Source organism: Erythranthe guttata, chromosome 10 (assembly GCF_056151865.1).
Source record: "Erythranthe guttata isolate IM_541 chromosome 10, IM_541, whole genome shotgun sequence".
In the NCBI taxonomy this organism is placed as follows: Eukaryota; Viridiplantae; Streptophyta; class Magnoliopsida; order Lamiales; family Phrymaceae; genus Erythranthe; species Erythranthe guttata.
The window spans coordinates 5,310,393-5,335,319 of NC_142542.1; the positions used below are offsets into that span (position 1 = coordinate 5,310,393).

At 34.2% G+C, this 24,927-nt stretch overlaps 5 protein-coding genes, 1 non-coding gene and 1 pseudogene across 7 annotated transcripts; 5 read left to right on the forward strand and 2 right to left on the reverse strand.

Moving 5' to 3' along the window:
* The first annotated feature begins 74 nt into the window (after positions 1-74).
* Positions 75-2,217, forward strand: LOC105970808 (F-box/LRR-repeat protein At3g26922). The gene is made up of 3 exons (XM_012995633.2): positions 75-461; positions 758-1,720; positions 1,849-2,217. Exons 2-3 carry the CDS (start codon positions 767-769, stop codon positions 2,158-2,160), a joined length of 1,266 nt encoding a protein of 421 aa, XP_012851087.1. The 5' UTR covers positions 75-461; positions 758-766; the 3' UTR covers positions 2,161-2,217.
* Positions 2,218-3,266: 1,049 nt separating this feature from the next.
* LOC105971048 (F-box/LRR-repeat protein 25-like) lies at positions 3,267-5,455 on the forward strand. The gene is made up of 3 exons (XM_012995896.2): positions 3,267-3,421; positions 3,983-4,978; positions 5,124-5,455. The coding sequence occupies exons 1-3, from the start codon at positions 3,344-3,346 to the stop codon at positions 5,184-5,186; spliced, it is 1,137 nt and encodes a 378-aa protein (XP_012851350.2). The 5' UTR covers positions 3,267-3,343; the 3' UTR covers positions 5,187-5,455.
* Positions 5,456-9,261: 3,806 nt separating this feature from the next.
* LOC105970868 (auxin-responsive protein SAUR76) lies at positions 9,262-10,077 on the forward strand. The gene has a single exon (XM_012995692.2). It carries the CDS (start codon positions 9,328-9,330, stop codon positions 9,697-9,699), a length of 372 nt encoding a protein of 123 aa, XP_012851146.2. The 5' UTR covers positions 9,262-9,327; the 3' UTR covers positions 9,700-10,077.
* Positions 10,078-14,459: 4,382 nt separating this feature from the next.
* Positions 14,460-16,065, reverse strand: LOC148767347 (protein SMALL AUXIN UP-REGULATED RNA 12 pseudogene; annotated as a pseudogene). The gene is made up of 2 exons (XR_016033813.1): positions 15,861-16,065; positions 14,460-15,197 (listed from the first exon to the last, which is right to left on the reverse strand). The product of XR_016033813.1 is annotated as a protein SMALL AUXIN UP-REGULATED RNA 12 pseudogene (transcript).
* A 772-nt stretch (positions 16,066-16,837) lies between these two features.
* Positions 16,838-16,910, forward strand: TRNAA-UGC (transfer RNA alanine (anticodon UGC)). The gene has a single exon. It is a non-coding gene; the product is annotated as a tRNA-Ala (tRNA).
* Positions 16,911-18,701: 1,791 nt separating this feature from the next.
* Positions 18,702-20,705, forward strand: PRXQ (Thioredoxin superfamily protein). Its single transcript, XM_012995812.2, has 4 exons — positions 18,702-19,097; positions 19,952-20,089; positions 20,198-20,287; positions 20,369-20,705. The coding sequence occupies exons 1-4, from the start codon at positions 18,900-18,902 to the stop codon at positions 20,585-20,587; spliced, it is 645 nt and encodes a 214-aa protein (XP_012851266.2). The 5' UTR covers positions 18,702-18,899; the 3' UTR covers positions 20,588-20,705.
* On the reverse strand, positions 20,633-23,955 carry FMO1 (flavin-dependent monooxygenase 1). Its single transcript, XM_088823670.1, has 5 exons — positions 23,426-23,955; positions 22,859-23,099; positions 22,130-22,308; positions 21,667-22,016; positions 20,633-21,195 (listed from the first exon to the last, which is right to left on the reverse strand). Exons 1-5 carry the CDS (start codon positions 23,858-23,860, stop codon positions 20,847-20,849), a joined length of 1,554 nt encoding a protein of 517 aa, XP_088679796.1. The 5' UTR covers positions 23,861-23,955; the 3' UTR covers positions 20,633-20,846.
* Between the last annotated feature and the right edge of the window lie 972 nt (positions 23,956-24,927).

Here is a 24,927-nt window from a genome sequence, read left to right on the forward strand (position 1 = left end):
TCGTTCTTATTTATTATTATTTTTTTTTTTTTAAATTTTGCACGTTACCTAGACAAAAGAAATTTATATTTTTTACCTAAACTCATTAAATTGTTTCACGATGCCTTAAATATGTCATTAATTTCCACTGGAATTGTTTGCACGTGCCTGGCATGTGAGTTTTTCTGAGGGTATAAACGTCAATTCCATTAAATACAACCCTAGTTATGATTGGATAACTCAGTTACCCAACTATTAGGGCTTGGGCCTATAGTCTTTCGTGTAGAATTAGACCTAGTTTGTCTTTCCTTTTTTTTTTACAACAACTTTTGAATCAATCAATTCGTATATTTTATTTAAGAGATTTTCCTTTTAAATTTAATTAATTCCATAAGATTTTTTCTATTGTTTCTCCGGTTTATTGTTTGGCAATTGCGAGGTTCTCTGTACAAAGATTCAAGCTCCAACCCCAAACGAACAGCGTAAGATTTCAATTCAATTGTTGCTTTAAAATCCTTAATTTTGTTGCTAAACTAAAACCCTAATTTTTCAAGATTATTGCTTTAAATCCCTAATTTTGTTGCTAAACTAAAACCCTAAATTTGCAAGATTGTTGCTTTAAAATCCCTAATTTTGTTGCTAAACTAAAACCCTAATTTTTTTATCTGATACTGTACTGATAAGGTATAGCTTTCTGATTGAAGATTTATTTAATGCAAAACTTTCTTCTTATTGCGTTGTTAAGTAGTTCTAATGTACAATCTTGTTTAACTGACAGTGTGGTAAGATGAGTTTTGTGGTCGATGATCGGATAAGTCAGTTGCCCGACGACGTTCTTGTCGATATATTGTCTTTTCTATCGCTCAAAGAAGCAGCTCGAACGAGTGTTCTTTCGTCCCGTTGGATAAACTTATGGAAACATATAACTTGTCTTGATTTGGACACGCCAGCTTCGCTCAAAAGCTTCGGACACAAGTACGTGAACTGGGTGAACTCCGTTATCCGATCAAACAAATCCCCCACCTTAAAAAAATTTAGGATCCGTTTTCCTGCAGATGGTAATTCCATTACTCAGTGGCTTGAATTCGCGTTTTCCAGACATGTTCGGAGTTTGGAGTTGGACTTTCCAGTTTACTATAATAACTTTTGTTTCCCCAACGAGTTATTTGCCCCAAGAAGCAATACGGTTCTCGAATTTAAGTCCCTCAAAGCATTGTCGCTTAAAAGAGTTACTTTGAGAGGTGGAGAAATCGAGTTATTTTTACGTAACTGCCCTTTACTCGAACAATTGATTGTCCATACCGCATGGAACATACCAACGATCGAAGTTTGTGGTCCATCGCTCGTGCTGAAACACTTGGAGATAGTCAACTGCACGGGCTTGCAATCACTTAAAGTTTACGCTCCGAATCTCGCCTCGCTTAGGGTTACGAGTCTAAAAGGAGTTTCGCTCGAGAATGTTCCAATGCTGGTTGATGCAACCGTCAGTTGCGACTATGATAGTATTTCTGTGAAACATTTACTTTCTGTATTGTCTAGCTGCATTTCTCAATTGGAGACTCTTAATTTGGTGTTGTCGAAGAGTTACGATAGAGAAACGAACGAGCTCTACAGTTATTTCCCTGAAATGCCTAAATTGAATAAGTTGGTCATCGAATGTTTTTCATTTGACGATCAAAGTCTCGTTAGGTTCGCTTCTCTGATAAGGGCGTCTCCTTACTTGCAGGAACTTGTTTTACATGTAGGTTATAATAAGTTTCTCTCAAAGTTTTTTTTTTTTTTTTTTTTTTTTAGTGTTCGTCTGTATCAACATGTAATAAAAAGCAAACATAAATATGCTACTTGAATGATTTTCGTCTACGTGTGCAGAATAAAAGGTTAGAAGGTCGGCTAAAGCATAGACAAGGGGACTATGATGCTGCAGCTATTAATGCAAGGTTTCGGCACGAGCATCTTAAAGTGTTCAGATTTTGTGGATATCAGTTTTGCTCCAGTAACAATGCATTAGTTCGGTACATTTTGAAGAACTGCACAGTGCTTGAGAAAATAATAATCGATCCGTGTGTTATATTTTTTTACAACCGATCAAGTCGCGTGATGCTGGAAAAAAGTGCGAGAGACGTGGCAAAACAACATATTGAGCCGCAATTGCCTCACGGCGTTGAATTGGTTATTCTTTAACTTTCTCAATTGAGACTAATACTTAGTATATGTGTCGTGAACAACAATATTGAATGTTGGATTTGATACTTCAATTAACATCAATTTGAATTCAATTAATTTTGATTTTGGAACATATATTTTTGATATGAATCCCAAAAGTTCCGATTTCTAATTTCCAATTTGTATTTCTATTTTTTATTTTTGATTGAAATTGGAATAAATATTTGAATGGAAAACAGCTAAGCAAGGTAAAAATGAATTAAATTGATTAGCTAGCTAACACGATAATCCGATAAATCATAAAGAGATCGATAAACGGGAAATCTCGAGCCCAACTATGCCGTGAAATGAACCGTTTTACCTAATCTTTAATTTTGTTTAGTCGACATTGTTCTACTTAATAAACGTGTCCACATTTCTTTAATTTAAATAATCAACGTTTGCGTAGTTAGAGCAACGAATGCGACGCCGTTTCCGATCTTCTGCATGGAAGTACGTACAGCGGAGTGTGCGCTGCATGTGACCCTTACCTCACCTTTGGATGCTGCCTATAAATAGCCCGACGATGTACCGATCTATCACTTTATGCTTTATCCGATTATCGTGTTAGCTATCTAATCAATTTAATTAATTTTTACCTTGCTTAGCTGTTTTCGATTCAAGTCTCGTAAAACCCTAATTTCCATATCCAGAATCTAGTACACTTCAACTGGTTTTGACTATTTGAATTATTATTTTCTCCGATTTATGTTAGATATGCAATGGTTGCATTGAATCGATTCGATAGACGATATTCTCGACCAATCCAATCGATTGCCATCCCTACATAGAAAAGAAATCTACTATTTTTTTTAGGAAAGAAATCTACTATTTGTTGACCGATTGTATGGAAAAATATTGATTGACAATATTAAACAAACTATTTATTTTAGGAAATATTTTGGTATTATGCAGGGTTACAGCAAATTAATTTATAATAAAATATAAGGAATACAATCAAAAATGTTAAAATATTAATACGATGAGGTTGGCATGAAATTACACAGATACGTCTTTTACAAATGGATTTTTCAGGTGACACGCGTCGTTACAGAAAAACCTCAAAGCAATTGATGCAATATTCTCCGTCTATAAAACATCACTTCATTTCTAGGTTTTCTAGGTTTCTCCGTTTTTCTGTATCCGCCAACTGCAAAGAGCCATGTCCGAAGATTCAAGCTCTATGGATGATGGGAAGCGACTCAAAATCGACACCCAAGTTCAAACCCAGATGGATAAGGTCAGCTTTCAACGACGAATCTTCTATCTCTTTTCTTTTTATTTGTTTTATTTATATATATATATATATATATATATATATATATATATATATATATATATATATATATATATATATATATATGTGTGTGTGTGTGTGTGTGTGTTAACGAATCCTGTATGTATATGCCCCTCGAATAAAATCCCTAATTTTGATGGTATATGAAACCCTAATTGTGTTGCTATATGAAATCCCTAATTTTGATGCTATATGTATGCCCTCTAATTTTGATGGTATATGAAACCCTAATTTTGATGGTATATGAAACCGTTAATTTTGATGGTATATGTTTTGATGGTATATGAAATCCCTAATTTTGATGGTAATGAAAACCCTCTAATTTTGATGGTATATGAAACCCCTAATTTTGATGGTATATGAAAACCCTAATTTGATGGTATATGAAAACCCTAATCTAGTACCCTCTTTCTTCCTCCACTTCAATTTGCAACAACAAGATATCAAATTCTGTGGGGATGATGATTATATTTTGATTTAGTATTTATATTGTTTGACCGACAGTGTGGTGAGGGAAGTTTTGCGGGCGGTGATGAAGATCGGATAAGTCAGTTATCAGACGGCATTCTTGTCGATATAATCTCTCTCCTACCGCTCAAGGAAGCAGGTCGAACCAGTATCCTTTCACCCCGTTGGAAAAACCTTTGGAAACGCACACCCTCTCTCGATTTCGAATCTCAAAATGCATACCGACCAGACCTTAAAAAGTTACTTAACTGGGTGGACTCCGTTATCAAATCGCACAAATCTCCTGCATTGAAAGATTTCAGAATCTGTTTTCCTTTAGACAGATCGTCCGGTGATTCAATCACCCGTTGGCTCGAATTCGCATTCTCCAGACAAGTCGAGATGTTGGAGTTGAACTTCGAGAGCTACCCGTTTTGTTATTATTGGTACGAGTATTATCGTTTCCCCAAGGAGTTGTTTGCACCAAGTAATAACACACTTTTCGACTTCAGTTCCCTCAAAGGATTGGGTTTCAAGTGCGTTAACATGCGCGGTGGAGCTATCGAGTTACTTTTACACAACTGCCCTCTTCTCGAACAATTGATTCTCCGTTGGCCCGGAAGAATAACAAAGATCGAAGTTTGTGGCCCGTCGCTCGTGCTGAAACACTTGGAGATAGTCAATTGCACTGATTTGGAATCGCTCAAGATTTCCGCCCCGAGGCTCGCGTCGCTAAGGGTTACGAGTTTGGAGGGGCTTTTGCTCGAGAATGTTCCGATGCTGGTACATGTCACCGTCGGTTTTAACAGAGAGTGTGTTTCGATGAAACGTCTGCTCTCGGTGTTTTCTTGCTGCGTTTCGCAATTGGTGACTCTTAAATTGGAGATGCGGATGTGTAACGTCGTAGACGAAACGGAGGAGCTTTGCAAGCTGGCTGAAATGCCGAAATTGAAGAAGTTGGTCGTTGAATACGATATGTGTGATGTTGGGATTGTTGGTCAAGTCGCTTCTTGGAAAAGGGCATTTTCGTACGTGCATGAATTTGTTTTGGTGGTACGTAATTTTTCTATTTTCATCGTGTCTTCGTTATTTGTGCGTGCATGATATGGCATTTACTTGTACGATTTAATTTATTTTCACGCGTCATTAATTGTTTAGTGATTTATTTATTAATTTATTGATTTATCAACGTGTGCAGGACAAATGGAATGAACGTAGGATGAGGCGTAACGGAGGCATGAAGCTCGTTAAAACGACGTAGAGAAAATAATACTTGAACTTACATGTGGACCAGTCTGCGAGAAAGAACGCAAAGCAACATCTTGAACCATAATTGTCGCGTCGTTTGAAGGAAGTATTGTTGTTTCATTTTTTGGGTTTATTTTTCGTTTTGTTGTTTTCCTTTTTCTGGTAAGAAGACATTAATCCAAGTACGGGTTTCAATTGTTCGTCTGATCTCGAATATTTGATTTGGTACTCTGAAAACATTCGATTTGTGTTGAAATTTGAATGAACTTTTCGAATTCCGTATATTTCGATCCAAATAATATAGATTTTAGCATAATATTTATCAGTCTGAATTCTTAAAATTTCGATTCCAGATTTTTCCAAATTTTGTTGGAACGGAATCTGAATATTTATATGCGATTACGATTTCCGACCCGGTTTTAATCTACGACACTTGTATTTTTTCTTGTCTGGAAATTACACTTTGAATATTACTATGTACTCTGTGCTGCAGGTGGCTGGAGAAGTAGAAATTGCGAATTTTGCTGATTTTTAATCAATAAAATTCCAATTTTGGAACAATTTATTTCATTTGAATTCCTGAAATTCCGATTTCTAAATTCTGGGATTTTTTTAATGGGGGAAGCCCTAGCTTAACCATAATAAAGTAGCCCGAGCTCTGCAATTTTCCGGATAAATGTGCATTATAAGGTTTCCACAGCATATTTCCACAACAGAACATAGTTGATTTTTCTTCCATCGAATTTATGTGATAGTTTACGTAATCGATTATAGTTAATTAATAAATTAACTATATAAACTAAGCAGTCGATTTACGTCCAGTTTAATCGAAAATTTCACGATAAAACATAAGGTAATCTAGAATATCGTTCTCAAACTTATAAGTCATCACATGTTGATGAGCCTATAATTAGGGGCAAGTAAATTGGCTAATAGAAATAAATTAAATGACATAATTACAAATGATTAGACGAATCAGGAGCAAATCCTGCTATATGATTGGATTATGCTTCCTAAACATGCAAATAATTAATCATAACCCTATAAAACCAAAAAAAAAAAAATACCAAAGTTAATTGTTAATTAATCAGTAATCACTACTACTGACAGAAAAACCATAATTCATATGCATATTCACCTACTGAATTTATTTAATTATTTTATTTTAAAAGATTGTACAACAATATTTATAATAAGGATTTTTTGGAATCTTGAACACTGTATTCTTGTCATTATAATTATATATATATATATATATATATATTTATATTGCATGGGAGTGAATAAAATTATTAACTAGAAAAGGTATACTATACTGTATATCATTATCAATAATTCAATAGTGATGGGCGACCAGTCATATAGAGGGGGGACAAAGAGCCGATTTTTGTGGGAATTAATGTTAATCAAGCAAAATATAATCTTGTTTTTTCTTTTGACGTTTTCCTAAACATCATCTAATTAGAGGGATTAATTAATTAAGTCTAGAGACAAGATCATATGTATATGCTGCGGCTAAATTAATTATGCCTGTTTTTTTCTGCAGGTTCATCTTTGACGTGTATTTATTATTGAACATTACTACTCCTCTTGCCATTCATATATATATATATATATATATATATATATATATATATATATATATATATATATATATATATAGTGGAGCCAGGATTTTAAGTTCGAGGGGGTCGAATGCATTAAAAAAATTCTGAGAGAGACCCGTTACTGCTATTGTACGTAAATGTTATATTTATATATAAATTAATAGAAATTTGAAAAATATTAGGGGGGTCGTGATCCCCTGCTGATTTCGCCACCGGACACCTAATTAATTAATTAATATATATATATGAAGGTTTGTCCATAATAATAATAAAGAGTGAATAATAATCCCATAAAATATGTTTCCACACATGTAACCTACTATATAGGAATAACATGGACCAAACCTTATAATTTTTGGCTTCACACATACAACAATAACATGATTTGGTCATTGCATAAAAATACAACCACATGGGATGATTATGGGCAATTCAATTCAGGATATTAATTTTTATTTTTAATTTATATTGTGGATGTAACGCATGCTGACGTGGACCAATTAGGAAAACGCAATGTCACATGGCTACATATATACACACTTCGCTATCAAATGTATAGACTATGGAAGGCAATTTGATTTTTTGATCCCATGATTCACAACACTCAAATTTAATGTACTAAATTAATTTATTTATTTATTGCCCCTTTGTCGTGTTTGTCTTTGTCTATATAGTTCAGTTTTCTGATAGTTGGGTTTTCCAGAAAAATTAAATAAAAAGGACCACATTACATGCTAAGCCAAACAGAGCCTTATGATGATGTATCCTTAAGGTTTCTCATTCAGGCGCCAAAATTAATCTAACTATATATGCTGTCTTTTTTTTCTTTTTCTTTTTTAATTATTATTTTATTTACTTATCTATTTATCATTTATTTTCTGAGTATGCTGTCTTAAAATTGATGTTTGGTGGACAATTGGACATTGATATGTACCAGATTCCGGTTCATGGGATGTAAATTGAGACGTGCAATTTCTTCTAAGTATTCCAAACCAATTAATTAATTTAATTAATTAATTATTTTTGGAGGGGATTTATATATGTAGTTGGTCCTTTAATTCCCACGTAATTAATATTTAATACAGTAGGATTTAGCCATATATTTAGGTTTTTGTCTTTAAAGCAAAAACCTAATGAACGATTTTATATAAAAAAAAATAATAATTAATTGATCTCGAGCTCAAGAAGTTCTTAAGGTATTATATGAAATCAAAGTTGGGAATTAAGCTGATTAATAAATGATGAAGGCGGACATGTATCCCGGTACTCAGTGGTGGAGTCAGAATAATATTTTCTCATTTTTTTTTATTAATTTATATAGAAATATAAATAAAAAATTGTGTACAACCGCATTAATTAACAGCTCCCTCGGAAATTCTTTAGTGCATTCGGCCTCCTAAACTTAAAATTCGGGCTCGGCTAGTGGTCGAACTCGCACATGTTTGTCGCTTTCAGTAACAATGTTTGATTTGGAAGAAAGAAATAAATTGCACACCAAACATTTATAATTATAGTTGAATGTGAATAGGAACAAGGCCATATAAATTTGGGTTCCACCCACCGGAAATTTTTTTTATTATTATTTATTTATTTATTTATTATTGTTATTACTATTATCAATGTTTGCAATTTTTAAGCTTTTTTTAATACATTAATGTCCTGCTAAAGTAAATTTAGATTAATTAAAAAGAAAAAAAAACGAAGTATAGAATATTCAATGCAATTTTCAATAGGTTATAAAAAGTGCTTTTAAACAACAAAAATCTGAGATCACTTAAAAGTTACAAATCACTTATTTCAGGTTTCAACAGTTAACTTTTTGGGTAAATTACAATCACCCCTAGGTATGCTCAATTTACGAAAAACCCCCTCTTGTTTGGATAATTACATCTACCCCTCAACTATGATATTTTCTTACATATCCATCCTTATGGTGTCAAATTCAACATAATCATCTAGATTTGGTGGAATGTGCTCTAATTTCGTTTTGTGTAAAAATACAATTTCTGATGTACCACAATCTGATATATACAAGCCAAAAAACACATATTATGATCATGTTACTTCAAAATGTGGAGTTTAAATGGCATAAAACGGGTACAAAAGTGACAATATTCCATATAATCTCGAAGATTCCACTAAATTTGAAACTGCAAGGGTAGACGTGTAAGAAGATTATATTTATAGTTGAGGGGTGATTGTAATTACCTAAACAGAAAGGGAGTTTCGTAATTCGACCGTACCTCATAAAGTTGGTTGTAATTTACCATTACCAACTATTTTAATGGATAAATAAATAAAAAAGGCCCACTCCTTTTATAACTACTACATCAGTTTTGGGCTTAGCCTTATTTTGCCCCAACCATACTAACAAAAACCATGTGGGCCCAAACGGTTCCAAAGCTATTTACAATTTTACCCCTGCAACTCGACCCCACCCCCCCTATATATAAGGAACCTTCCTCCTCATTTCTCAAAAACCCCCAAGACGAAAACCGCTCCGCCAAACACACCCTTAGGAAAAATAAAAACACAGTGCCCTCTGCAATGGCGAAGGGAGGAAAGCTCACCAAAATTAAGTCCGTCCTGAAGAAAATGCAGTCGTTCAAGCTCGGCCGCAGCAACAGCAGCTCCATCGCCGCCGCCAATTGCTCCTCCTCCTCCGACGATGACTCCGCCGCCGCCGCCAAGGACCTCCACCCCGTCTACGTCGGGAAATCGCGGCGGCGCTACCTCGTTACCTCCGACGTCATGGAAAATCAGCTGTTCCGCGAGCTCGTCGAGCGGCGCTCCGGCGACGAAGCCTCGATCACCGTCGGCTGCGAGGTGGTGCTGTTCGAGCACCTGCTCTGGATGCTGGAAAACGCCGATCCTCAGCCGGAGTCGATGGACGAGCTCGTCGAGTTCTACGCCTGCTGACGGCGGCGCGCCGTTAGTTAGTGACTGGAAAAGTAACGGAGTGGTGGTAGTGATTGCCTGCGGTCATCCCCAAGATATGGTGTATAGTAGTGTATATTTTTATTAATTTTTAATTATTATTTTTCCTTAATGTCAATAATGAGATGGTGATTAGCGGTGTAGAATAAATATACTTTGAAGAAGGAAGAGATGATTAATTAAGTTACCCATTTTACACGGCTAAGCATTTGTTAATTAAGGAGGAGCTTCATTAATACTAATATTTTTCAGAGTTTGTAATTCATGTTTATTCATATTCTTTCCCAAATTATTCAATTTTTAGTTGTATTAATTACTACTAAAAATATTTTCTCATTATTGCACACATTCTTAGTAATTTGATTTCTTAGTAAGTAACCGCCCCTAATTGTAACAAATATAGTAGATACACGACATATTAACACTTGATAAATTAATAATCTTGCATGAATAATGTTTCTTCTGATCCCGGCTCGTTAAAAACCAATTAAACTATTACTTCGATAACTTAATTATTCGCTTAATTAAATAGAATTTTGATAGTTTCGACTGTATTAATTTATCAATGTTTAACTGTACATGACAAAATTGGTAAAATGTCGTGGTTTTGCTTTGGTGATTAAGTATAGAGAATATTTAGCAAAAGACAATGAGAATGTTAATCGATGTATTAAACAAGTTCCTAACACCTAGTTAAGAAATGGTTTAATAATTAATTAAGACTCAAGTTTTGTGATTAGGTTCCCAAAACCTATATAGCTTGTCCAAAAAGAGATAAAATATTGCTTAATCCCTTTTTGATCTGAACTTTAGCCGACACTAATTGGAACTATCTATCTACTAACCTTGGTTATTAAATTAAAAAAACAGCACTACTTTTTTCTAATTGTCCTAACTACAAAAAGACAAGTCAAAACATAAACCTGCAATATTTTTTAATTAATTAATTACGAATATAAATATTCTCCACTGTCTTTATATTAGATTAATTAGCATAGAATTCAGTAGTTTAATGTACTAATGATTGGGTGGTTAGAGCAACCTTTAATTAGAAGCAGCTCTGTCTGTAGTTATGTTCAGTGACGAGTCCACCCTCGGGCAACGGTGAAGTCAAATCCCCCGCAATTGTAAAAAAAAATTATTTTTATTATATCTATATATTTATTTAATCCATTCAAATTTTATTATTTTGCACACCTTCGGGCAACAGTGTAGTTGATTAGGTGACAGCAAACATAGATTTGGCAAGGGACAACAAAATTTCGAGCGATACGACATTAAATGCTTGAAGAAATAACTTCATATTAGGCAACTCATGCTTCATTATTTTTTTTTCGAGATTAGCACCTAAAACCAATGTTTTGAAACTCGGATCGGACCGACCGGTTGAACCGGTTAAACCGCGAACCATTGCCTTGTTCGGTCCTGTTTGGCCGGTTGAACCGTAATATCGAAATCTGGGTAAAAATCAGGGTTTTTTGCCCCAAGTTGTTATTTTCTTTATAAAAACGAACAAATAAAATGGTTAAAACGACGTCTTTTTACTGCCCAGTTGAAAGAAAAATTAATTTTTTTTTTTTATTTAAATTGGAAGACATAGTTATTTTTTATTATAATTTCTATAATATTTGAAATGATTTGGTGTGATGTGTGTAAAAGAGAAATAAGTTTAATTTACATTTTAACTGAAAATGAGTAATGAGTTAATGTGTGTGAAAGAAAATATGTTTTATTTACTATAAAAATTACGTCTAAATAATTATAAAATGAAAAATGAAAAAACCGGTTGGACCCCGGTTGAACCGGTCCAACCGTGACCCAGTAGCTTGTCCGGGTCGATGTCCGGTCCGGTTTTCAAAACATTGCCTAAAACATGTCGAAAAATGATTCTAATTCGGTACATGCAAAAATACCGGAAATCGGAAATTTAAAAATGGGCAGACAAAATTTATGTCAAGAGGAAAAAAAAATCATATCGGAATGGGCGGAATTCGACTATTCTATTTTTAAAAGAAGTTAAGTACCTACATTTGCAATTTAAAAGAAGTTAAGTCGCTACATTTGCAATTTAAAAGAAGTTAAGTTAAACCAAAAATGAATGTACAGTACGACCGCATTTTTCGGCTTTGCGAAGGGCAGACAACCAATCATGCGAATGGACATTTTTTTAGGAATGATGCATGACATTTAAGGACGTTTAGTACTAATGGAATCAAGCGTGTTCTCATGATTGCGTTAATTAAGAAACTAACAGTAAATTGACGGATGACCAACAGTGTTAAATTATTGAAATATGAGGGACCAAATGTGGAATTGGTGCAAACTTAAGGGGTAAAAATTGTAATTGTAAAATAACAATTAATCGTCTTTGTTTAATTGGAACCGAAAATGAAGAAAAAATATATATAAAAAAAAACAAGGAAATTAAAATGGGTAGAAGCCAACAGAAAAAATAGTAAGCATGGTTCGGCCCACAGGACACCGCAAATTGTAGGGCCCACTAACTGCAGAATGTAGGTCCTTTTCCAGTCAAAAGCAGCATCAAATTAACCAATTCTTGAAAAAATACGTACGAATTAATAATATTATTATTATTATTATTAGATAATAAATTCGATAATCATTTTTTGGGGTTGAATTTTGAAATTATGTATTACATATTCAAAGATTTTGCACTTTTTTAGTTGGCCCCTCTATGGATCTCCAAAATTTTATTTTTCGAAAAATACGGAAAATATTAATATTCAATAATATATTTCGCTGACAAATTAAAATTTAGTGAAAGACTTCAAATGTAATTTGTCTGAACTTGAGGGAGCATATTAAAAATATTAATATTAAATAATACAATTCACTAACAGCCTAAGTATTAGTCAACATGCATTTATAAAATCAACGAATCACCCCATCAAAACTGAGATTGAATTTATTACCTCCCAAAAAATAATGGAGGCGAGCAAAGGTTTCCTTCGACCGGACAGACGGAGATTAGCGCTCGAGTGCAAAGGTGGAAGGGAGCTTGACTGCAAATAATTAACTAATCCCAATATAGAGTTAAGGTCAAAACTTACATGCAACATATATTAAATTTCATTCTTTAAATTTGAAAATTAAGATTAATTACCAAATAAAAAAGGAAGGTAAGAATATGTTGAGGAGTGAGAAAAATCCAAATAGGAGAGAAGCAATAAACATGACATGTGATGGGAATCCCACTAGCTAGTTTTGTGTATTTTATTTTTATTTTTTTCCATTCTCTAATTAATTAAATATTTCAAAAGGACAAAACATTTATTCATCAAGGTAAACTAATTAATGTATGTCCATCCAAAAATGTAGTCCTCTCTCAACCAAATTCACCATCATTTTATAATGTATGAGAGGTTGGTTGAGGAAATGCTCTTCGCTATATAGTCTATATTTAATTAATAGCCCTATATATTAATTAATGTATGTATAATAAGAACTAGCGTAGCCAGAATTTTAAATATGCGGGAGCCGAATGCATTCATAAAATTCTAGATAGGATCGTTAATGTATGCTATTATACACGGATTTTTTTATAATTCTACACGAAATAAATGTTGGTGGCCATGGCCCTCTGTTCCTATGTTGGCTCCGCCACTGATAATAGGAGAAATAGATTAAGTACAGTAGAAATACGATCTTTTAATGTTACACCTCGTAAAATATACACGAAATAGCTAGTTTTCACATTTGAATTTACATTCAATATTACACCAATATTATACGTATAAGTGTGTGTGTGTATATATATATATATATATATATATATATATATATATATATATATATATATATATATATATATATATATATATAGGGAGAGAGAGAACAAACAATAAGATGACAAAAAAAGAAGAAAGCATGTGCTATAGCCGCTTGTTTCGGGATATATATGAATTTGCTACAACCAGGGTTTTGACCCCTCTGCCATTCAGGCCTATACCCCTCCTGCACTTGCTTTAAATATTAATCTTTTAAATAAATAAATAATAATTACAACCTACCATATCTTAGCAAGATATAACATCTTATAATTTTCAAAAATACCTTATTATAAGCTTTATGAGTATTAATATAAGGTTTTTCTTGAATAAATTGATCAAACAACCTCCTATATCCATTATTATTTTAGTATTTAATTAATTATTACTTTTGAAGAAGAACGTGTAACGAACAAGAGGCGTAAAACGCATTGGAAAAAACTATGTGTGACGAGCTCTTTACCAAAAAAAATGTTGTTTTCAGGAGAAATCAAACACGTGTCGTTGAATTTTTTATTATTATATTATATATAAATTTGATTCCAAAGAAAAACCTTTGATTGGAACAATTGAGCAGATAGAATGATCTGGCCCAGCCTATGAATTGGGTCACAGCCCAATATCAGCACAAAGTCTTTGTGACAGCCCAATAAAAGGAAATATTAACTTATTATTATTATTATTGAAAAATAATGTTTTACGCGATATGGCATATGAAGATATTTTTCAATGCCTTTTGTATTATGATATGTTAGGATGTTTTTTCCGAGTTCGAAACGCTACTCAACATAGCTCAAAATGCTACTTCTATGGAGAAGAGGGTACGGTCGAATTGAGTAAAAAAAGGATGACCGAATTGCTGAAGAAGAAAAGTGGAAAACAAAATGTTTAGTAGGGCGCAAAGTGCCGAGCAAATTGCAGTTGAAGGGTGATAAATGGTAAAAAAAAAAAAAATTAAGGGTGCAAAGTGCAAATCACCCAAAATAAACGCATAAAAATCAATTGCATTTTTGTAAACAAATATACACACAATCGTCCATAAACAATTATAAACTGCGTTTTATAAAAGATCATATATAGCTCCAAAAAAAAAAAAACCATTTACGTACATATATTTTTTAGCAACGTGCATTAAGTTTCATGAGACAGTTCTCTCCGGTGATTCTCCATGCAATGCAACAAATACTTAAAGGTCTCGATTTCGCACGGGATGGTCAACCCGCCGCTGTGGTCAAACCCAAACTCCTCCTCCGCTTTCGCCAGCAGCACCTTAAACAACGGATCGCTAAGGTAACTCATCGGAATAATAAACCTCCGAAGCTCGGGCCCCACGTACACGGCGAGAAACCCTTTCGGCACGCCGTGCGGCGGCTCGGGGCTCTGGCACGTGTCCTCGTCCGATTCGCAGCGTAAGTTGGACGAGCTCCTCAGCCTTCTGATGACCTCCGGCGAAATTCCTCCTCTGCTGCTGCTGCTGGCGACGGCGGGTCGAGGGGTAGTTTCGTCTTTCGGGCCGAACGTGACGTTCTGCCATTTCTGGAGGAGACTTTTGAGCTTGACGATTTGCCTTATGCCGGTTACTTTGTTGCTGCTGCTGCCTGATCCATTTTGAAGATTCTGATCGTCCATTTAGCTGAGTTTTTGATCGATTTCTTAGGGTTTCTGTTTCATCAGATCATTTTTTCTTTCTCTCTGCAAATTTATAGATCAAATAATCAGAAAAAAAAAAAACATGATCGCTTTGAACGAGTGGAAGGCATTTTGTCAAACAGTTTGCGTGCGTTGCAAAATCAAGATTGTTTCTTTTTCTCATTTTGAAGTATGGTAAAATTACGAAAACTCCCATCATGTTTAATTAATTACAACAACACCCTCAAATGTAAATTTTCTAACACTTCCACCCTTGCAGTTTTAAATTTAGTGGAATCTTCTTGATTATATGGAATACTATCACTTTTGTACACGTTTTATCCCATTCGAGCTCCACATTTTGAAAGAAGATGATCATATGATGTGTTTTTTGGCTTGTATATTTTCAGATTGTGGTGCATCAGAAACTGTAGTTTTACGCAAAATGAGTAGAAACTAGAGCACATTCCACGAAATTTAGATGATAACACCATAAGGGTGGAGATGTAAGAAGATTCAGAGTTGGGGTAGATGTAATTGTCCAAATAAGAGGGGTTTTTCGTAATTTGACCATACCTTAGGGAGGGGTGGTTGTAATTTACCCATTCTTTTTCTTTAATTAATATATAAGTAAAAAGATACCTCTAGAGAATAGAAAAATCATATAAAATAATATGCATGAAAGCGCACACACAACACGGTGTCGTGTGCGAAATTGGGAAATACCAGATATCCGTGGTGGCAACACGGCGGAGGAGGGGCGGCGGGGCGGGGCGGGGTCAGCAGTCAATGAACCAAAGAGGAATAGTTATTTGTACGCATTAGATTATCATGTAATCGTCTGTGTTAATTTTGGATCTGCCTGGAAAATGCATTAAATAAAAGAAAAATAAAAATAAATAGGATTAGTGGTGAAAAAAAGAAAAAGGGTGGGGGCAAAGGGTTATATTTTGAATATATAGAGATCCACATTTCTCTGTTGCAGTGATTATCGGTTTGGCTTCCCCTACCTTTTCGGAGCCATTTCTTTTCTTTTCACCATATAGTTGGGGATTATAATTTCGAAAAAATTAACGGTCACTCCTGAAATAAGGTTAAATTACAAAAATAATTTTTGTATTTGGATAAGTTACAACCACGCTCATTTAATTATGTATTTTCTTATGAAAAAAATCATTATTTAGTAGGTTATTTTAACACTGTAAAAATAGGCTTGTAACACAATTACTGAATAGAAGAGGGTTACTTAAGTTATTCGTACCTTAGAGAGTTGGTCGTAATTGACCATATATATATATATATATATATATATATATATATAGAAAAGCTGGATGTCGAAGTTGGGTAGAACCAAGAAAAGATGGTGAAATAATTTATATATTCATTTATCTGAAAATTACTTTTATATAATATTTAACAATACAATTAATCAAACAGCAAATAAAGTGGTATTGTTGATTTTATTTGAATTAAAATAAATAATCGATACAAGTTTATTTTAGGTTACATGTATAATTGGTGGACAAAGAAATTGAGAAACATGTAGAATTAATTTGAGGCCCATTACTGGAAGAGTTTTCAAACCAAAATGGGAAACATGGAGAAGGCCCGGAAGTCCGTCTTAGGGCCCGGCCCATTTATTGCATAAGTACATAAAAAGTAAATTTAGTGAAATAGGATATATGCATATTAATCAACAACATGGGGATGTAGCTCAAATGGTAGAGCGCTCGCTTTGCATGCGAGAGGCACGGGGTTCGATCCCCCGCATCTCCAATAATATTTCGTTTATTTCGTTTATTTTTTTATTTTTTATATAATAAATTCGTTTTACGGGCATAATAAAATATGGGCAAATGGCAAAAAGGCCCATCACATGGGACTTAAATGCATTTTAGTCCATAAAAAAAACAGTCACTCAATTAAGCCCATCCCTATGCCTTTAGTCTAAAATACCCTCAATAATATAATTCTTAACAATTCCACCCATTATGCTCTAACTTCCTTAATATTACACATTGACCCCGAATTTAAACAAATATATCACATAAACCCCCAAAACTTTTTTTTTTCAGAAAATAATTTTTTTTTCTGAAATATTATTTTTCCGGCCAGATTCCGGCGTTGACCGCCGGAGACCGCCGGTCTCCGGCGTTGACTTTTTTTTTTTTTTTTTTTTTTTGAATTGTTTTTTCTTAGAAAAAAAATATTTTAATTAATATTACTGTCTTGACTACTAAATTACTGTCTCTGACAGTAATATTACTGTTTGGGACAGTAATATTATGAATATTATTTTTCCGAACAGTAATATTATTAATATTATTTTCTAAGACAGTTAAATTACTGTTGGAGACAGTAATTTAACATCCAAGACAGTAATATTAATTAAAATAAATTTTTTTGTAAGGAAAAAAAAAAAAAAAAAAAGTCAATTAACAGTTAAATTAATGTCTCCGACAGTTAAATAACTGCTGGAGACAGTAATTTAGCAACGAATACAGTAATATTAATTAAAAATGTTTTTTTTTAGAATAAAAAAGTCAATTAACAGTTAAATTACTGTCTCCGACAGTTAAATAACTGCTGGAGACAGTAATTTAGCAACAAATACAATAATATTAATTAAAAATATTTTTTTAAGAATAAAAAAGTCAATTAACAGTTAAATTACTGTCTCCGACAGTTAAATAACTGCTGGAGACAGTAATTTAGCAACGAATACAGTAATATTAATTAAAAATATTTTTTTTAAGAATAAAAAAGTCAATTAACAGATAAATTACTATCTCCGACAGTTAAATAACTGCTGGAGACAGTAATTTAGCAACGAATACAGTAATATTAATTAAAATATTTTTGAAGAAAAAAAAAAAAACAGTCAATTAACAGTTAAATTACTGTCTCCGACAGTTAAATAGCTGCCGGAGACAGTAATTTAGCAGCAAAGACAGTAAAATTAATTAAAATATTTTTTTTAAGAAAAAACAAAATTATTAAAAAAAAAAAAAAAAAAAAAGTCAACGCCGGAGACCCGGCGGTCAACGGCCGTTGACCGCCCGGAAAAAAAATTTCAGGAAAACAAAAATTCAAAAAAAAAAAAAAAAAAAAAAAAGTCAACGCCGGAGACCGGCGGTCTCCGGCGGTCAATGCCGGAATCTGGCCGGAAAAAAAATATTTCAGAAAAAAATTTATTTTCTGAAAAAAAAAAGTTTTGGGGGTTAATGTGATATATTTGTTAAAATCCGGGGTCAATGTGTAATATTTAAGAAGTTAGAGCATAATGGGTGGAATTGATAAGAATTAGGGTTAAAATTGGGGTCAAAATTGAAATTAGGGTTAAAATTGGTTAATTGATGAAATTGGGCTAAATTGGGGTGTAAATCATGAAATTGGAGTTGAATTGGGTTTCAATGAATTGAGGGTAATTTTGGTATATATAAAGGAATTTTCCTTATTTGCAAATAAGTTTGAATGGGTTGGATTTATTTGAAAGACAAAAAAATTGAATGTTCATCTTTTAATTAAGTGCCCTTGTCATGGGCTTTTTTGTGATTACCCCATAAAATAATGTTGTACGCCTTAGCATCGTAATCAAATGTTGGGTCACCGATTGTCCACGCGCAAACAAATAAGCCATCTCTATTTTCCTCCGACCATATGCTTTCCTTTCTTCCTTATCTTTTTGCATAAACAAGAACACCCATTCTTGAAAATCGAAACATTAATTTACTAGTGCATTCAGCTATTTTCGCTGCTACAATAATGGCTGCGATTACTCTCCACACAAACCGTACACTTCCTTCATTACTGCATACTCAAACCCCTAAACCCACATTCTCCCACAATCTCTCTCTTATCTCGAAATCTTCACACTCTCAATTCCATGGCCTCAAGCTCTCTAATTCTTCCCATCTTTCAATCCCTTCTTCTACTTCTGCCAAAAGCTGCATTCTTGCCAAGGTACATTTATCAAGATTGCTTTTTTTTTTTTTTTTTTTTTTTTTTTTTACTGTTTTGCCCCCTCAATTGGTTGAGGGATTATATTTGATATGACCCTCTTCTTGAATTATGCTGTAAATTCTTTTTTATGTTTTCATGCTGGCTAAATGTACAAGAAAATGACATTGATTGTTGATCTTTTGTTATTTTCTAGCCTGAGGTGCACTTATCAAGATTGCTTTTTTTTTTTTTTTTTACTGTTTTGCCCCTCCCTCAATTGGTGGAGGGGTTTAGCTATTTCAGTTATCAGAAACGACCCTCTTCTTGATTTATGCTGTAAATTCTTCTTTTGTTTTCATGCTAGCTAAATGTACAAGAAAGTGACATTGATTGTTGATTTTCTGTTATTTTCTTGCAAAGATTACTTTTTTTTTTAACAACTGTTTTGCCCCCTCAATTGGTGGAAGGCTTTAACAATTTCAGTATTCAGAAATGACCCTCTTCCTGATTTATGATGTAAATTCTTCTTTTGTTTTCATGCTAGCTAAATGTACAAGAGAATGAAATTGATAGTTGATTTTCTGTTATTTTCTTGCAAATATCAAGATTACCTTTTTTTACTGTTTCCGAGCCATCAGCCATCAATTGGTGGAGGAGGGCTTTGAAAATTTCAGAACTAAGAAATGACCCTCTTCTTGAATTATGTTGTAAATTCTTCTTTTATTTTCCTACTAGCAAAATGTATAAAAGAAAAATGAAGTTGTTGGTACATTTTCTGTTCTTTTCTGAAAGTAAGCACTCGTATTTAGAGTTGATTGTAGTCGTAATTCACCGTTTTCTTTTCGTCGGTCTTTCGAAATTGGGGGATTTTGAAGGTATCAGAAGGGACATTGCCACCAGTGTTTACCCTGAGAGATCAAAATGGCAAGACTGTGAGCCTCTCCAAATTCAAAGGCAAGCCTGTTGTTGTTTATTTCTACCCTGCCGATGAAACCCCCGGTTGCACAAAACAGGTTACGCCCTTTTTGGGTTTTTTTTTTTTTTTATGTGTATTCTAGATGTTTATGTTATTATTACTTGATTGTGAAACTCAAAAATTATATTACATATGATGTTTGCAGGCATGTGCCTTCAGAGACTCCTACGAAAAATTCAAGAAAGCAGGAGCCGAAGTTGTCGGAATCAGCGGTGACGGTTCCGAATCCCACAAGGTATATATAAATCAATATTTTCGACGCAAAATTTTAAATCCATGGAAATCGACTTAAAACAAACGATTTTTATCAATGCAGGCCTTTGCTCAGAAATACAAACTCCCATTTACCCTACTCAGTGACGAAGGCAACAAAGTTCGTAAAGAATGGGGTGTACCATCTGACCTATTCGGTGCTTTACCTGGAAGGCAAACTTACGTTCTCGACAAGAATTTAGTTTGTCGGCTCGTCTACAACAATCAATTCCAACCCGAAAAGCACATTGACGAGACCTTGAAGTTTCTCAAAACCGTCTAAAAATTGACCCGTATATTTGTACTATTGGTAAAAAAAAAAGATTGCTTTTCTTTTTGTGCTGTAAGTTGACTCTGTTTACTCTCTGTTTTCTTATGTAAAATACGAAACTTTTTATTTTCTTTTGCGTTATTCGATCTATTACACGGGGCTTACACATTTTATTTATTTCATAATCAAATAAAAATAAATCATGAGCATGTATATATATAAATATTGTTGATTAGTGTAGTATTTTAGGCGAAAAAAAGGTGGCTTCGTTTTATTTTTTCTCCTCTTCGTTGTAGTCTCGGCTGTTGTAAGGGGTAAAAGCTTCGGAAATCCAGTTGTTCTTCCTCCACGAATTCCACCCCATCTCTTTGCATATTTCGTCGGTGTGATTAATACTGAAAGTCGAAATGCAGCTGCGTTTGTAGAATCGTGTGGACCTCTTCATAATTTCCATTTCTTGAGTTGTTTGATCGAGCATCTTCTCCATGCTCGGTAGCTTGAATTCTTCGTCCGCCAAACGAGACAGCCATTTGCAGCGAATTTCAGCTGTGTGCAGATTCGAAACACTCTCGATGTATCCCACGAAAGCCATGTTTGGAATCAGTGGATTAATTGTACCCCTGGTATCAAAATCAACAGAATTAATTATGTTCAAGAATAAATGTCGATTCAGTTTAAATAATACCGTTTCGAATTCAAACGTGATTTTGACCGTCTTTTAGTCTGGATTTGGCAAAACTCAAAACACGGAATTTGTAGTTCTTTGAGTTGGCTTTTGCTAATACAACTCGAATCTTCAAGATTGGATGTCGGATGAGAAAGATATGCATGAAGCAGCTAAAAATTATCTAAAAATTTAAAATGTAACTCATTCATGCATAACTTTGTTATCAGACATTCAACCTAGCTGATTCAAATCTGATCAGAAAGCTAACTCAAAGGACTTCCGTTCGCGTGTTTCGACTTTTGCAAAAATCAGACTAGAAAATGGACAAAATCACGTTCCAAGTCAAACCTAATTAATAAAATTGAAACGACATTTTAACATTTCAGTTACTATATAACCCTAGAATAAAAATACAAGTATGTACCTATATAAGGGCATGCTGCCAGAGGGGAACTCGAGAAGGCTGCGAAAAGGGTCCGGGATAATAGATTTCAGTTTCTGCTTCCCGTCGAAACCGGTGGCAAGAACGACGACCTCAGCCTCTAGCGACGACCCGTCCTCGAAGTGGACCCCACCCTCGGAGAACCACCACTTCGAAGATCGTTTAAAGACGATTTTGCCCTTGTCCGCCTCGGAGAAGAAGTTCTCCGGCAGGATCGCCATCTGGCAGGAAGCGTAGTCCTCCTCGAAAGGGTGGTCCGGTTTCAAACCGTACTTCTCCAGCGGCAGAATCCGCGTTAGATACGATTCGATCGTCTTCGATACTGCCTTCCTCTGTTAGAACCACGAGCACATATCAAACACTTCACACTGATCTCTTCTTAAACCAATTTATATATTTGTATATATATAGATAAATACATATATGTATGTATAATTAGGTTTACCAAAGGAGAGAGGGCGAGGCAGAGTAGGGTTCGGAGAAAGCCCTGATTCGGTCGTTCGTGTAGGAACTGAGACGCTCGGGTCGAGTAGAAAATGTAGAATGGCAAACCCCAAACAGAGTAGTGTGGCACTGTCCAGTGTAGGGTTCTTACAACCATTGTGCATGCTTCCCCTTCTTCTCCTGTTTTTCACACACAACACCATTTACTGTGTGAGTTTTTTTTTTTTTTTTTTTTTAATTTTATTTATAATCTTAGATGGTGTTCAAAATTAATCAGTTATGTGATTAGTGTGAAGTAATTAACAACATTGACCAAAATAGTTCACAACTACTAGACAATGCAAGAAATACATATATAGCTTTCTTCATATTTAATTAATTAACCTATATGTTGTGATATCTGGGGGGGGGGGGGGGGGGGGGGGGTGAGTGGGGGTAGGGTGGGTCCATGCACTATTGCACTTGGCTAAAAATGGAAAGTTGACTGATCTGTAAGTCAACCAGACAATCAAGAAATTATTCAGAAGAAGTTAAGAAGACAAACATGCCAGGTTATTTTTTTTAATTTAATGATGAAAATTTGTGATTTGTTGGGGTTTTTTTGTTCTCTTTATTACTTGACTTTCAAGCAACAAAAAATACAAAGTCCAAATTTATGTCCACATGACTAATATTTATATATATAAAAAATATTTATTTATTTATTTATGTATTTATTTAATTGATGTACCTTGGTTGGCTTCTGCACATTCAACAGCCAAATCAATGGCTGATTTCTTGTAGCCAAATATCACAACTTTTTTGCCTTTCAGCAACTGAGTTGACTCGTCCTCACTGAGTTTGCAGTAATCAAGTGTGTGGAGAACTTTTCCTCTAAATATTTCAGGCCCTTTGTTTTGTGGGAATTTCGGTATTGCCGGGATGTCGCCGTATTTTCCGGTACATATCACCAGAAACTCGAACGAGAACCACTTCATTCCAAAAAAATTAATAGTCAGCAAAAAAAAAACATGTATATAAAATAAATATTATTAATTAGTTCAATATTCTTCAAATCTATGCAATAGATTTTTTTAAATATATATATAGGAAAAAAAAAAGAATTTTCTTTATTTGACGTGATACTTTATATTTATTACATGCATGCATTTCCTCTAAAATATATCAACCAATCAATCTTCTTTCATTAATTATATTTTTATCTTTAGAATATAATTATTATAATTTATAGATTTTTATCTATCCTATATTTACCTGGAAAATTCATAGAAATTTAAAAACGGAAAATTAAATTAACCTGAATAGTCGTTTCTGATTGGCCGCCGGTGTGAATCACACCCACCTCCCAAACGGGGCGGCCGGGCAAGAGGCTACCGTATTCGCCGGATTTTTCGGAATCTCCGCCGACAAAACGAATCTCCACCACCTTGGAGTTGAACTTGACGAATTTGAGAACATCAAAGTAGGTGGCGTAGGAATACAAATAATCCAATATCTCTTGGTAAGAAGGGAAACTCGTGTTGTCGCGTTGGGCCCACGGGAAATCGGAGAACTCATAATCGCAACGAGGGGTTTGAAGTTTCGTCGACCTGTAGGAGCAGTGCTTCCAAACCCCTCCGATGGAGTCGGTGGCTTCGAAAACCACCGGGGAGTATTTCGACATCTGCTTAGCGGCGGCTATGCCGCTAATGCCGCCGCCTATGATGCCGATCTTCTTTGACTCGATAGACATAGTTTTTGTGTGTGTGTGTGTGTGTGTGTGTGTGTGTGTGTGTGTGTGTGTGTGTGTTTTTGAGGGTTTTTATTTTATGTTGAGGTTATGGTTTTTGAACGTGTAGGTTTTGGTGCTATTTATAGGCAAAAAAAATGAAATGAAATTTGTAAAATGCATGGGAAAATATGAAATTGAGTGCCGGTCAGGTTAACGGCACGTGAGTAAGACCGGTCGGGTTAACGGCACGTGAGTGGACTATGGTGGGGGCATTACACATTGGAATAACAATTAATTGGTTACTCCCCCTCCATTAAATTGCCACGTACACTTCGCTTAACTTATTAAGGGGAAATTGCGGCCAATTGTACCCTGTGATAAGATCGAATTACGAAAAACCCTTTTTTGTTTGGGTAATTACAATCAATCCTTTTTTTGTTTGGGTAATTACAATCAATCACTTCAATTATGTACTGTCTTACACGTTTATTATTGCGTTGTCAAATTTATCTACTAATTAAGAGGTTCGTAAAAGAATATGCATAGTTGAGGGGTGTGGTTGTAATTATCCAAATAGAAATAGTTTTTTTTTTTTTTTTTAATTTGACCTTACCACAGGAGTAGCCGTAATTTTCTATTTTTTTAAGTTAGGGGTAATATCGATCTACATGAATTTTAATCACTAGTGTTGCATTTACCACTCTTATTACTATAAAATGCAACAAAATGGTCTTTGTTGTCAAGTCACGTTAAAGAGTCCGTCCATTTTTCAAAGCTGACCAATCATTGCACTAGATGTCGGACAATTTCAGACGAAAATACCCTTCTAGTTGTGTATAAAAAATGTGCGTCTTTCTTTCTTTCTTGAACTCAATTAAAAGTGGATTGGCTACTAGATAGATTTTCGATTATATTGTTTTATTTAATTAATATATGTAATATTCATGTTAAACAAATTATATAATAGATTTGACATTTACTAATTATTTGATGGATGAATGAATTAAACACAAAAAATGTATGTCACACCAAAATGTATTAATGTTTGGCTATAGCCACTGAACTTCAATTAATTATCAGGTTGATTT

Excerpts from the sequence above, each read along its gene's own strand:
- LOC105970808 (XM_012995633.2), top strand. The coding sequence starts at position 767 with ATGAGTTTTGTGGTCGATGATCGGATAAGTCAGTTGCCCGACGACGTT. Across the intron at positions 1,721-1,848 it reads TGCAGGAACTTGTTTTACAT|AATAAAAGGTTAGAAGGTCG; the intron begins GTAGGTTATAAT and ends CTACGTGTGCAG.
- LOC105971048 (XM_012995896.2), top strand. The coding sequence starts at position 3,344 with ATGTCCGAAGATTCAAGCTCTATGGATGATGGGAAGCGACTCAAAATC. Across the intron at positions 3,422-3,982 it reads TTCAAACCCAGATGGATAAG|TGTGGTGAGGGAAGTTTTGC; the intron begins GTCAGCTTTCAA and ends TTTGACCGACAG. Across the intron at positions 4,979-5,123 it reads TGCATGAATTTGTTTTGGTG|GACAAATGGAATGAACGTAG; the intron begins GTACGTAATTTT and ends CAACGTGTGCAG.
- LOC105970868 (XM_012995692.2), top strand. The coding sequence starts at position 9,328 with ATGGCGAAGGGAGGAAAGCTCACCAAAATTAAGTCCGTCCTGAAGAAA.
- PRXQ (XM_012995812.2), top strand. The coding sequence starts at position 18,900 with ATGGCTGCGATTACTCTCCACACAAACCGTACACTTCCTTCATTACTG. Across the intron at positions 20,090-20,197 it reads CCCCCGGTTGCACAAAACAG|GCATGTGCCTTCAGAGACTC; the intron begins GTTACGCCCTTT and ends TGATGTTTGCAG. Across the intron at positions 20,288-20,368 it reads ACGGTTCCGAATCCCACAAG|GCCTTTGCTCAGAAATACAA; the intron begins GTATATATAAAT and ends TTATCAATGCAG.
- FMO1 (XM_088823670.1), bottom strand. The coding sequence starts at position 23,860 with ATGTCTATCGAGTCAAAGAAGATCGGCATCATAGGCGGCGGCATTAGC. Across the intron at positions 22,309-22,858 it reads ATGTGCAGAAGCCAACCAAG|GAGAAGAAGGGGAAGCATGC; the intron begins GTACATCAATTA and ends TGTGAAAAACAG. Across the intron at positions 21,196-21,666 it reads GGCAGCATGCCCTTATATAG|GGGTACAATTAATCCACTGA; the intron begins GTACATACTTGT and ends TTTTGATACCAG.